Source organism: Panthera tigris, chromosome E3, assembly GCF_018350195.1.
Source record: "Panthera tigris isolate Pti1 chromosome E3, P.tigris_Pti1_mat1.1, whole genome shotgun sequence".
Lineage (NCBI taxonomy): Eukaryota > Metazoa > Chordata > Mammalia > Carnivora > Felidae > Panthera > Panthera tigris.
Window position 1 is genome coordinate 31714108 of NC_056675.1, and position 12321 is coordinate 31726428.

Consider the following 12321-nt stretch of genomic DNA (forward strand, 5'->3'; position numbering starts at 1 on the left):
TGCTGAGTTTTTGGCCTGGCCCCTGCCTCTGTAATTCTTTAATATCTGCTTTCAACAACATTGATCAAAATCTTCCTATTTTCCCAAGGTATTGTTAGGTGGTTAAAGGGAGAAAAATCAGAACGATTGATTTAAAGACTGACACCTGAAAAAACTAAAATTTGTGGGAAGCAGAGAGAAGGTAATCGAGGGGCAGCCTGAGAAAAAGAAAGTCACTGCACATTACTAATCTTCCTCATGTTGTGGTGAATTCCTGCTTTGTAGTTTGAAGAGGCTGTTTTTCCCATTGCGGACAGGAGTTATTTTCTTGGTCTTTTTAACAGCCCCACTCGGCAGGCCCTCCTTCAGCCAATGTCTCTGAAAACAGTTTGCCTGAGGGTTATGTATGCCCCTGGAAATTTCCAGAGGGAAGGAGACCATCCACTGCCCTCTGCGAGTGTCCTTGATGAGCAAGAAAGCTCCTTGGAAGCGGGAGCGGGAGGGAAAGTAACACGGGGGAAGCGTAGTCAGCCACTGAGCCCTGATGTTGTTGTGACATGATTAGAATGAGGTCTGTTGAAGTGTTTTTATTATTTTAGATGTGCCCACCTCAACTTCTAGAGAGGGAACAGCGCTTAGCGGCAGTAATTCCTCCCTTTTACTTGTAAGTGCCACTTCCTCTTTTGTAAATAACGTCGCTTAAATTGAACGTAGGTCTTTTACTTAAGTAACGGAATTACCCGAATGGACGTGATGGTCTCCCTTACATCTCGCGTGTGCCGGGGGAAATGGTGGTGAGACAGGACCCTCGAGCAGCAGCCAGGGACGAACGCCGTGTGCGTAAGACCGCGCCTGTCACGGCACAGTCCTCGCGGTGGCATGGGGCGCAAGAGGCTTTAGCACCACAGAACCCACACAGGGAAGATGAGATCAGGGCATAGGAAGAGTATGTGCCGTAGGAGCAGAACAATGACCTGTTACTTCTGTCAACTCGCGAGAAGCCAGGAAGGTGGGGGAGGGGCCCAGAGACCCAAAGAGTGGAAAACCCAGAAAGAACCAGCTTTTCAATAGAAGCACAGCAACGGCAGACTAGTACCGATTTCAGTACGTGAGGAAATGTCTTGTTTGTCACAAATTTGTTTCCTTCTTTAGTGAGAGTGCAATATTTGTTGGCTGTTTTTTTTTTTTTTTTTGGTTTTTTTTTTTTTTCTTTCCTTCTTGCAGATGAATGGACCAGGCAACTTGTTTGCTTCTGAGAGTTTCCTGGGAATTTCAAGCCACCCTAGAAATGACTTTGGAAACTTCTTTGGAAGCACAGTTACTAAACCACCTTCATCCGTGACCCCAAGACACCCCCTTGAAGGAACCCATGAACTGAGACAAGCTTGTCAGATGTGTTTTGTAAAATCAGGTCAGGACCAAACAAAGGAGCTTAGTCGATAGTCTGAGAGTTCCGGACTCATAAATACGCGTGGAGAACACCAGTTACCGTGGTTTTTCCGTCCCTGTTTGAGTTCTGGATAGAATAAGTCTGTTCTTATTTGATATAATTTCATTTATACAATCACATGGATTAGAATACCTTACCTGATGATGAAGTCTTACTGAAATTTTTATGAAATTCTTTACTTTTCTATATATATATATATATATTCAAAAATGTGATCATTTTCAAATAAAGCAAGAACTAGAAAAAAAGCATTTTAAGACCAGTATCTGACACGGTGTTTATAAAGTCTTTTCTGCTGGTTTGTTTCATTATCCCCAAATCAGGTGATATAAACACAACTTACCCGAAACCAAAGCCTAAATTTGTTTTCTTTCTTAGTTAGGTATATTTCAGGGTATTTTTTTCCCTTTAGAAGCCATCAGAATTCCTGTCCTCATAGTTAAATAAGTATGTTTTCAGGGCACTGGTGTTGAATAAAACTTTGTGTTCTCTGACAAATAGCATATAAAAGGCACAAATTACTTCGGTAGCTTATTTACATTTAGGGATTATAAAAATAGGGTTTTTGTGGGAATTTAATAATCAATATCCGTCTGCTTGTAAATGTGCCTGTAAAATGAAATGTTGCTCTTTGTGCCTATGAGCAATCCTTTTTTACATCTTTTTCAGGCCCTAAGTTAATGGATTTCACTTACCATGCTAATATAGATCATAAATGTAAGAAAGATATTTTAATTGGTAGAATAAAGAATGTTGAAGATAAATCATGGAAAAAAATACGCCCAAGACCAACAAAAACAAATTATGAAGGACCTTATTATATATGTAAAGGTATGTACTATAATTACTTAATTGGTGTGCATGACATTAGTGGTAAATGATTTGTTACATTTATTATAATGATTCCAGTATTACTGTTATTAAAAATGTGTAGGTAGAGTTAATTTTTTTTTTTAATGTCTATTTTTGAGAGAGAGACAGAGAGTGAGTGGAGGAGGGGCAGAGAGAGAGGGAGACACAGAATCCAAAACAGGCTCTAGGCTCTGAGCTGCCAGTACAGAGCCCGACGTGGGGCTTGAACTCACAAACTGTGAGATCATGCCGTGAGCTGAAGTCACACGCTTAACCAACTGAGCCACTCAGGCGCCCCTAAAAATGTGTAGGTAGAATTAAAAGTTCCTTGGATTGAGACATTTGTATCTTTTATATTATTTTTACCTTTGTTTTTAACTTCTTTCAGTGCTTGTGTCTGTGTGTGTGTGTGGATTTTTTAATGTTTATTTATTTTTGAGAGAGAGACAGCATGATCATGGGAGGGGAAGAGAGAGAGGGAGACACAGAATCTGAAGCAGGTTCCAGGCTCTGAGCTGTCAGCACAGAGCCCGACGTGGGGCCTGAACTCACGAACCGTGAGATCATGACCTGAGCCAGAGTCAGAGGCTTAACCGACTGAGCCAACCAGGTACCCCAGTGCCTGTGTGTATAGATGGTTATGGAAACCAGGCTTTGGCCAATTTTAAACAGGTTTTAAACAGAAAACCATCTTACACTTTAGGTTCCCTTGCTGAGTCTAAACAGAATCAGAATATTGAACTGAGGCTTTGAAAATACTCTTTTAAGTTGCTTTTGAGAGAACTTTATGTATTCAATTTTTTTTTTAACAATTTTAATCTTTATTTTTGAGAGACACAGAGACAGAGCACAAGCAGGGGAGGAACAGAAAGAGAGGGAGACACAGAATCAGAAGCAGGCTCCAGGCTCTGAGCTGTCCGCACAGAGCCTGATGCGGGGCTCGAACCCACAAACCGTGAGATCATGACCTAAGCCGAAGTCAGATGCTTAACTGACTGAGCCACCCAGGCGCCCCTGTATTCATTTTTGTCAGATTGCTTCATCTGAATGTGCTTTTGAATGTCTCCTGAGTGATTTTTTAAACTTAGGTGGAGTATGTGAGAGCCTTTTCCCCATCAAAAATAAAAATAATCCAGACCCGTGGTGCTATCGTTCTAGAGTGAGTTCCATCCCTGCATAGTAAAATGTGTATCATTGCTTGAAGCTATCCGTGAGCTATAGAGGTTCAGCTGGTGCCCTAAAAATGTTTCATAATCATTGGCTTTGAAGAAACAACGACTAGGAGCACCTGGGTGGGTCAGTCGGTTAAGCGTCCAACTTGGGCTCAGGTGATGATCTCATGGTTCGTGTGTTTGAGCCCTGCATCGTTCTCTCTAGTGTCAACACAGAGCCTCCTTCGGATCCTCTATCTCCCTGTCTCTCTGCCCCTCCCCGGCTTGAGCACTTGCTGTTTTTCTCTCTCTCTCACAAAGAAAGAAAACACTAAAAAAAATCAAAAACCAAAAAAACCCAAACCGATGGCTGTGTTTTAAATGTCTTTTGATGGTCTGTCTTTCTAGATGTTGCTGCTGAGGAGGAATGTAGATATTCAGGCCACTGCACATTTGCTTATTGCCAAGAAGAGATAGATATCTGGACACTGGAGCGGAAAGGGGCGTTCAGCAGAGAGGCTTTCTTTGGTGGCAATGGAAAGATCAACCTCACTGTATTCAAACTTCTCCAAGAGCATCTTGGAGAGTTTATATTCCTCTGTGAGGTACTATCTCCAAACCTTATTTTCTGACATAAAATTGGTGATCGTTCCTGACTTGCAAGCCCAGAAATATAAAATACTTAGCACACGTCCTGCTACATGGTGAGCGTTCATTCAGTCAATAGTCGCACCTCCCAGTATCCAAGAGAATACAAAAACTTCCTATGAGATATTAGTTGGCATCAGTTTGTAATGTATAAGTATGTGCATAAGTATGGTACAAAAGTTCTAATTTGTGTGATGTTGTTGTGGTAATTCTTCTTCTCTGTCTGTTCCAGAAATGTTTTGATCATAAGCCTAGAATGATAAGTAAAAGAAATAAAGATAATTCTACTTCTTGTTCTCACCCGGTTACAAAGCATGAGTTTGAAGACAATAAGTATGTTGGTAGTTTCTAATTTTTCTAGTGACACAATAGATTCTGTCTTTAGACCCAAATAAAACCAGAGTAGTGTTTGCCCAGGCATTTTACCCCTGTGCTTTTTCCTTGTTGCTGTTTTGAAAGATGATGACTATTTAAAAATGTCTGTTAGTATATTTTGCTGGGAATTTTTAAGTGGTTTATGAAATTTATGTTTAATACAAAAAGGCATTATTGATGTGTAGCTTCTCATGACATGGATTTCAGTATTTTATGGCCTAATTTATGGTGTAATTATCCACCCCCCCCACCCGCCCCACCCCCCGTTAATCCAACAATTGTGTAAAGGGACTTGTTTTTTCTGGTAAAGATTTAGCATGTATTTTCAGTCTAGAACTTGACGTTATATATATTTACTTATTTGTTTTCCTTTGAAAAAGCTAGGGTAGAACAATAATGTGTCACTCCGTTTTTATCTTAGGTGCCTTGTCCACATCTTGCGAGAGACAACGGTAAAATACTCCAAAATACGTTCTTTTCATGGTCAGTGTCAGCTTGATTTATGTCGCCATGAGGTCCGGTATGGCTGCTTAAGGGAAGATGAGTGCTTTTATGCGCATAGTCTTGTAGAACTGAAAGTCTGGATACTGCAAAATGAAACCGGTAGGTCGGTGCATGATTAGGAAATGGCTCCTCACCGGGCGCCTGGGCGGCTCAGTCGGTTAAGTGTCCGACTTCGGCTCAGGTCATGGTTTCAGTTCTGGGGTTCGAGCGCCGGGTCGGGCTCTGTGCTGACAGCTCAGAGCCTGGAGCCTGCTTCGGATTCGGTGTCTCCCCCTCTCTCTGCCCCGCCCCCCCCCCCACTCGTGCCATGTCTTTCTCTCTAAGATAACTAAACGTTGAAAAAAAAAAAAAAGCCTCCTCAAACCAAGCAAGAGACTCTTAAGTCATAGAACAAACATAGTTACCAGAGGGGAGGGGGGCTGGCAGGGGAGGGGGGGTAAAACAGGAGATGGGGGTTAAGGAATGAGTGGGCAGGATGTATGGTGGGGATAAGCGCCAGGATGTGTAGAAGTGCTCAATGAGCTGTTGTACCCCTGAAACTAATATAACACTGGATGTTAACTGTACCAGAATGAAGACTAAAAGCAATTTTAAAAAAAACGTTTCCTCAGGAGCCGTCAGGGTTTGACAAAGCACTATCAGACAACTTTCTCCATCATCCCGATACGGCAACACCATTCATTTTATCCTCGGCTATAAACTGTTATTTTTAGAGTGGCTTATTTTCAGAATCGCCTCATGCACTTAATTGCTAGTACCAGTTCATGCACGTAGTATGCTTTTGTGAGGTCAAGAGACTCCCTAGAAGGCACCAAGAGCTGTATTTGTAAATATCCTGTTGCGAAAAAGAGGGACGTGACGGGCATTCACCTTTGGTGACGGTTTATGCTGCGTAGGGGATGGCGGGGGAGTTGAGGCTGTGATCGGGCTGGTGGACTGTTGATATGTAGAGGGTGAGCCTAAAGGAAGGCTTGTACGTTTCACAGGTATCTCACACGATGCCATCGCTCAAGAATCTAAACGATACTGGCAAAATCTGGAAGCCAGCGTACCTGGGGCTCAGGTATGTTCTCTCATAGACTCGCTGCGTTTGGTGTCCTTTCTGGAGCGGCCTAATGGAGGTCATTTGGCAGATGTAGTTTCCACTTGCAGTCAGCTTCTTTCCTTATTGTTCAGTGACTTCAGTTATTGTTTAATGTGAAAACGAATTCCAAATTTTAGGTGATCATCGTAAAAAAAAAAAAAAAAAAAATCAGCCAGCCCATGATACCTGCCAAGATGGCAGGATACAGTTTTCTTACTCAGTTTAATTGGCAAAACAATTGGGTGCTTGGACCATGGGGACCCCGGGAGTAAGGGAGGTAGGTAGACTGTGTGTGGTTCTGCTTCCCAGCTGCCAGAAGTGCTTTCTCCCCTCCACCCCCGATTTCTAGTTGTCTCCCTTCAGAGCTGGCTTTCACAAATTGAGGTGTGGCATCGATAATCTGCTTCTATCATATTCTCTTGCGTTTGGGTGGGAACTGGAGATTTCGTTATCAGATAATGTATATAATGGTCAACTCATCAAACCAGACAGTACCAGAAATTGTATGCTATTATGAAAAAAGAAATACGTGGCAATTCAGAATTTTGTTGTCAGAAAACTGGTATTCTGTTAAAAGTAAAACTTTGGTTTTAATTGTTTAAGGTACTTGGCAATCAGCTAATGCCTGGATCTCTTAATATGAAGATAAAATTTGTGTGTGCTCAGTGTCTGAGAAATGGTCAAGTCATTGAACCAGACAAGAACAGAAAATATTGTAGTGCAAAAGCAAGGCACTCGTAAGTAGTGTGTATGTCTTTGTGTGTGTGTGTGTGTGTGTGTGTGTGTGTGTGCATGTGCGCACGTGTGTGTGTGTGTGTGTGTGTGTGTAAACATTGCCTGTTTCATGATTCTCTGTTACTTGGGTATAAAATCATACGTATAAGAAAAAACGATTGACTTTGAAGAGAGCAGAGCAAAGTAGATAATGTAGGAGTGATTGCAAAGCAAAGGGAAGAGATTTTTACGATTTCATAGATAAGAATTCAGTCAGATTCCTGATCTTTCCTTATTGGTTCTTTGTTCAGGGTTCAAAGGGAATGTTTGTTAACAAATATCAATAGGAAGTGAAATGGGAGAATCATAAGGCATTTCTTTGAGAAGGGTTGAGAAAAATCTCTGGTCCTTCAGGTACGAACGTTGTACCTGTTCCTTTATATTCCTTATATGCTGCCTGTGCCAGTGTGTCTTTGTTTTTTCTGAACTCCATGTTTCTTAGGTGGACCAGAGATCGGCGCGCGATGAGAGTGATGTCCATCGAACGTAAGAAGTGGATGAACATTCGTCCTCTCCCCACAAAGAAACAAATGCCTTTACAGTTTGATGTACATACGTAATTTTTAAGCCACTTTTTTTTTTATTAGGCATTTCAAATCATTAGAAAGTAGTAGTGATTGAGAACGAAACTTGGAGACCTTTAAATGCTCGTTGAAATGACACAATTTTCAAATGGTCCCGTTGCTTTCCTTCCCCTTTTGTGCGTGTGGCTCTGTGACAGTTTTCGGATTGACTGGGATTGGAGGAGTTACTCAGAAAAAGGAAATAGACAGTGGACTCAAGAAAGAATTATGGGCATGACCTAACTTATTTTTCAGATGAATTACTTGGGGAGTGAGTGGGGGAGAATTTCTTTGAGATCTGATTCCTTGGCTTTGACATCAAACTTGTGTTACTACGAATACTATTGACAAGTTTCTTTGACTCAAGCCGTGGATACGAGCTAAAAGATACCCCCCTTTGTAGGCTTTTCTAAAAGTAACCCCCAGGAAAAATGTTGAGTGTGAGAGGCACGTGATCATCAAAAACCCAGAGAACGAAAATAGCAGACCAGCTGACCGTTAGGGTAGTATTTCATTCAGGAGGTGGCACATTTCATCTCGCTACCCTCTGGTGCCTTACGTGATTTTAAAGATGACCGAGCAGAGCCCTTGAGTTGGCTCTGGACTTCGCCCTTCATGAGACAGCAGAGGGTTCCACTGTGTGAGTGAACGGGGACACTTAGAGCATTGACAGGTAGTAAACTGTCTGTCCCGACGGCAGACAGGAAGAGAGATTTGCCCAGAGAAGCAGTGGGATGTATCACAGACCCCCCTCGTAAATGAGGCCCCACCCCCTCTGAATTGCCCAACAGAATGAAGGAAGAGGAAGAGGCACGTTGATTCCCCATCACCCAGAGTGCCTTGCGTTTTGTAAACTTACGCAGGTCACCAGGTCAGTGTCTGAAGGAGGCGGTACATTTGTGTTTCATCCACCGTGGTTTTAGACCCCTCCATCCAAGTGATGTCATCAGTGGGCCTCCGAGGAGGGGAAGAAGGCTTATTGGAACCATTGGCATCTGATGCTTTAAAAGACGAGGTGGTGCATGTGCTCCTCATTCTTTGTTAACACGAGGGTGACTGAGAACGGTTTTAGTCCAGCCGCCAGGACTTGTCATGATTCCTTATTAATCTTGGACGTGCCGTACTGCTGTGCAATGTTACAGTGGCTCATTTCCTCTTTTTTTTTTTTTTTTTTCTCTTTTTATTGCTAAGGGATCCTTTTCCTAAAAGAAGAAATAATACTCTTTGTGTGCATGTGTGTAGACAGTATGGTGAGGTGGAAAGAGAATGGGCTTCAGGGTCTGCCAGAAGGGCCCTGGTCAAGTTACTCAGCCTCAGTTTGCTCATCTGCAAATGGGAATATTTACATCATAGGGAAGATTACATGAGATGGTGTTATGTAAAAACCCAGCACAGTGGCCGGCCTCTTCTCCTTTATCTTCTCTTTTCCCTGTTCCTTATCGTTGAACTTTGAAAGACTATGGTAAATGTCTCCCTAGTAGTACCCGACTAAGTACTTACTGGGGTTTCGCTTTATGCGGAAGATTGGAAGGCTGGGCCAGCGTCTGTTGAAGCACACACTAAGCCAAAGGTTCGTTGTACTGGAGTGTGTGCTCTGTGAAGACAAGCACACTGATGCTATTTAAGAATGAGCTGTCTCAGTGATGGAGGTTTTCTTGATAGTTGTGGTCCTTAGAGACGTCTGTGTCCTGCTGATCGCTCTCACTTCATTTTCCTACCAGTTTCCCTGTGTTTACTTTGTAAAAGCACAATGCAGATAACCAGAGGGGTGTAGCTGGATGGCCTGGCCACTGTCATAATCTTCTCCAGACAGTGCATAGCGAGTGCGTGGAGGCTGAGATTCGCTGCCAGTGTTGGTGATGGGTCAGCTGAGTGGCCGAGATTTTTCCCGAGACTCTTTAGTACCTGCAGCTTCTTTACTGCCTCCCAGAAGCTGACAAGGAGGCTTGGTGGGCATTAGGCAGGGAGAGCGTGGGAGCTGTCAGACCAAGGGGGCCGGAGAGCTGCGCTCTGTAGGTCAAATGCTCTGATGCGTTAAAAGCAGATACTCTGAACAAGGGAGATTGTTGACATTTTCTTGTATGAAAATGTTCCATCTCCCAGTTCCTTACTTTTTTTCCGTTGGAGATACTGTTTTGAAAAATTTCAAGATAGAAAGCTTAATCTCATCTCCTGTATGTTGGGCTTAGAGTCCATTTGAATATAAAGTAATCTTATTTAATAATTATGTTACTCAGCACTAGCACAGAGAGTAATGCTTATTTGGCCTCAGTAAAAACTAGGCAGTTTTACTGAATGTACTCTTGTCTTAAAGCATATTCTTTTTTTTTTTTTTTTTTGGTACAGCTGTGCAATCATATTGCTTCCGGGAAGAAGTGTCAGTATGTTGGGAACTGCTCGTTTGCTCATAGCCCCGAGGAGCGGGAAGTGTGGACGTACATGAAGGAGAACGGCAGTAAGTTGCTGTCTTGACTGTGGCCTGTTGACCACAAAGTCTAGCTTGCGGGGAAGTCTCCTTCCTCCCTGGAAACATGCGAGCTCACCACGAACACAGAGAGCGGCTCGCATCCCGCACAGTCGTGCCGTTGAGTCAGGGGAGGAGAGCCTGACCTCTGATCTGTGTTTGCTCAGGGCAGAGCTGGGTGTGGATCCGTAGGGTTGCATGTGACACAGATGTGTTCCTGAAAGGTGGTCTGGGAAGTTCAGTCCTTCCTGACCACCTGCGCCAGACCGTCTGCTCCTATTGTGAGGAGCCAAGCCCCCCTCCCCCCCCCCCCCAAATCGGTCTAGAATCGAAAGTTTCTTCAAGGAGGCCTCACCGGGAGAACAGGCTCAGATTCAGAGGCCCGAGGAGAGAACGTGTGCCTTGGTCACACTGCATGTTCATTGTGGGAGTCTTTGAGAGGAGCCTCAGACAGCCTTTGACTTTTGATCAGAAAGGTTGGCTGCAAGGGCAGGAATTGGTGTTGTTTACTCTCTAGCAGACTGATGGAAATTGACCAACTGCTGAAGATCCGCGATCTCTGAATTACGTGAACCGTTCAGATTTAAGCGTGTCACCTACCATGTTTCACCAGTGTTCACGTTTGGGGACGTGTGGAGGGGACTCCTTCCCGCTGTCTTGTTTGGAGGAGGGACATGCGGTCGGGCCTTACTGAAGGTGTTCTTGCACACCAGGGTTCTGGTGGTGATTCCTGTTACCACTGGTCCGAACGAAGGATTTCTGGGTTATCTCTCCTCCCAGTCTGATGGTGTATTGTAAGAAACACTTGGGTAGGCAACAAAGCCCATTTAAAAAAAGGTTTTTTTTACGTTTTATTTTATATTTGAGAGAGAGAGAGAGAGAGAGCATGAGCGAGGGAGGGGCAGAGAGATGGAGACAGAACACGAAACAGGCTCCAGGCTTTGAGCTGTCAGCACAGAGCCCAACGCGGGGATTGAACTCACGAGCAGTGAGATCATGACCTGAGCCAAAGTCGGACTTAGGCGCCCCCTCAAAGCCAATTTCTGGATCATAACCTCATTCCCAGATTTCCCAGCTGGGGATGAATTTGGCCAGACTTCCCCTCTCCCCTGGGGACGTTTGGCAACGTCTGGAGACGTTATTATTGTTGTGACTTAGGTGGGATGTCCTCTGGCATCCAGCGGGTAGAGTCCGGGAATGCCGTTGAATATCCCACAGTGCCCAGGACAGCCCCCTACAGCAAAGAATTATCTGGCCCAGAATGTCACCAGCGCTGAGGTTGAGAAACCTGGCGTTAGCACTCGCCAGTACTGCTGAACGCACTTGCTCGTACTGTAGGAAGCAGCTTGTGGCCACTGCCCAAGACCTGGTCACAGTTGTGCTGTTGTAAATTGCACCCCAGCGTGTGAATCCTCAGGGATGGCGGCTTCACTCGATGGGCTCCCGTCGGGGTCAGAATCATGGTCCCAGTGGTAGTGCGCTTCTCGTCTTTTTCAGTAGACAGTGAGGAGCATATCTGTTCTGGGCCCCGAGTCGTGTAAGTGGCTATGTGGTTATGGCAGTGATCATGAGTATTTATCTGGGGGCAGTGTGAAGCATTGAGAGGCTTTCTTTTTAGCAATATCCTTATAATAGTTACTGAATTTTCAGCACCCCCAAGGTGTCTTGCAAACGTAGGGAGGAGTTAATTCATCTTGAAGACTAGTGCTTGTGGTCTAACAGTCCGGAATTTGGTTCATACCCACCACAGTTTACCCGTTGCATGGATGTGGCCCCTCTCCACGCCTACTGTAATCCGTCTCTGTTCCACCGTCTCGCTTTCCTCTTGAAAACGTACGCCACCTGATACAAAAGGTCTGCATGATCTTGTGTGTATTTCAATGGTGTATTCAAATCTGCTGAAATCGATTCATTTTTCTTTAGTACAAGATATGGAGCAGTTTTATGAGCTCTGGCTAAAGAGTCAAAAAAATGAAAAAAGCGATGATGTAGCCAGTCAATCAAACAAGGAGAACGGAAAACAAATCCACATGCCGACAGATTACGCTGAAGTTACTGTGAGTCCCCAGGGGTCCTTCTATCTTCGTCCTTCCTTTCTCCTTTCCCGCAGCCTGGCTCCCTGCTGCCCACGCTCCTCCCTCAGGTGGCCTTGGGCCCCTAGCTTACGCCTCCTGATTCTAGAAAATGCTTTTCCTGACTTTGGAGGCAGAGAATTTTGAGCCTAAGTGCTTGTGTCCCCTCTTACTAGCCTGTAGCCTGGGCGAGTAATCGAGCGCCCCTGAGTGCGGTTGTGATGGGTAAGCGAAGCAGGATGGGTCCTGGAGCATTTACCCCAGTGCCGGGCCCCAGAAGATGTTTGGGAAATGTGGGTGCTATGCCCGCATTCCCGCCTTACGTGCCAGCGTCTGGCCTCTGGCTCCAAGGTTCACTGGAGACATTAAGTCATCTGTGGTTTTGTACTGCTTTGGTTTTCTTTT

The 12321-nt window shown here is 44.3% G+C and overlaps 1 protein-coding gene across 3 annotated transcripts in view; it reads left to right on the forward strand.

Annotated features, from left to right (window-relative positions):
- ZC3H7A (zinc finger CCCH-type containing 7A) overlaps positions 1-12321 on the forward strand; it is a 36197-nt gene that overhangs the window by 20555 nt on the left and 3321 nt on the right. For all 3 annotated transcript variants that reach the window (XM_042970955.1, XM_042970957.1, XM_042970956.1), the window contains exons 11-21: positions 579-643; positions 1204-1390; positions 2099-2260; positions 3841-4037; positions 4313-4413; positions 4877-5058; positions 5946-6022; positions 6647-6780; positions 7260-7365; positions 9727-9835; positions 11768-11901. In XM_042970955.1, the coding sequence (XP_042826889.1) occupies positions 579-643; positions 1204-1390; positions 2099-2260; positions 3841-4037; positions 4313-4413; positions 4877-5058; positions 5946-6022; positions 6647-6780; positions 7260-7365; positions 9727-9835; positions 11768-11901 (1454 nt within the window). The remainder of the gene's footprint in view (positions 1-578; positions 644-1203; positions 1391-2098; positions 2261-3840; positions 4038-4312; positions 4414-4876; positions 5059-5945; positions 6023-6646; positions 6781-7259; positions 7366-9726; positions 9836-11767; positions 11902-12321) is intronic.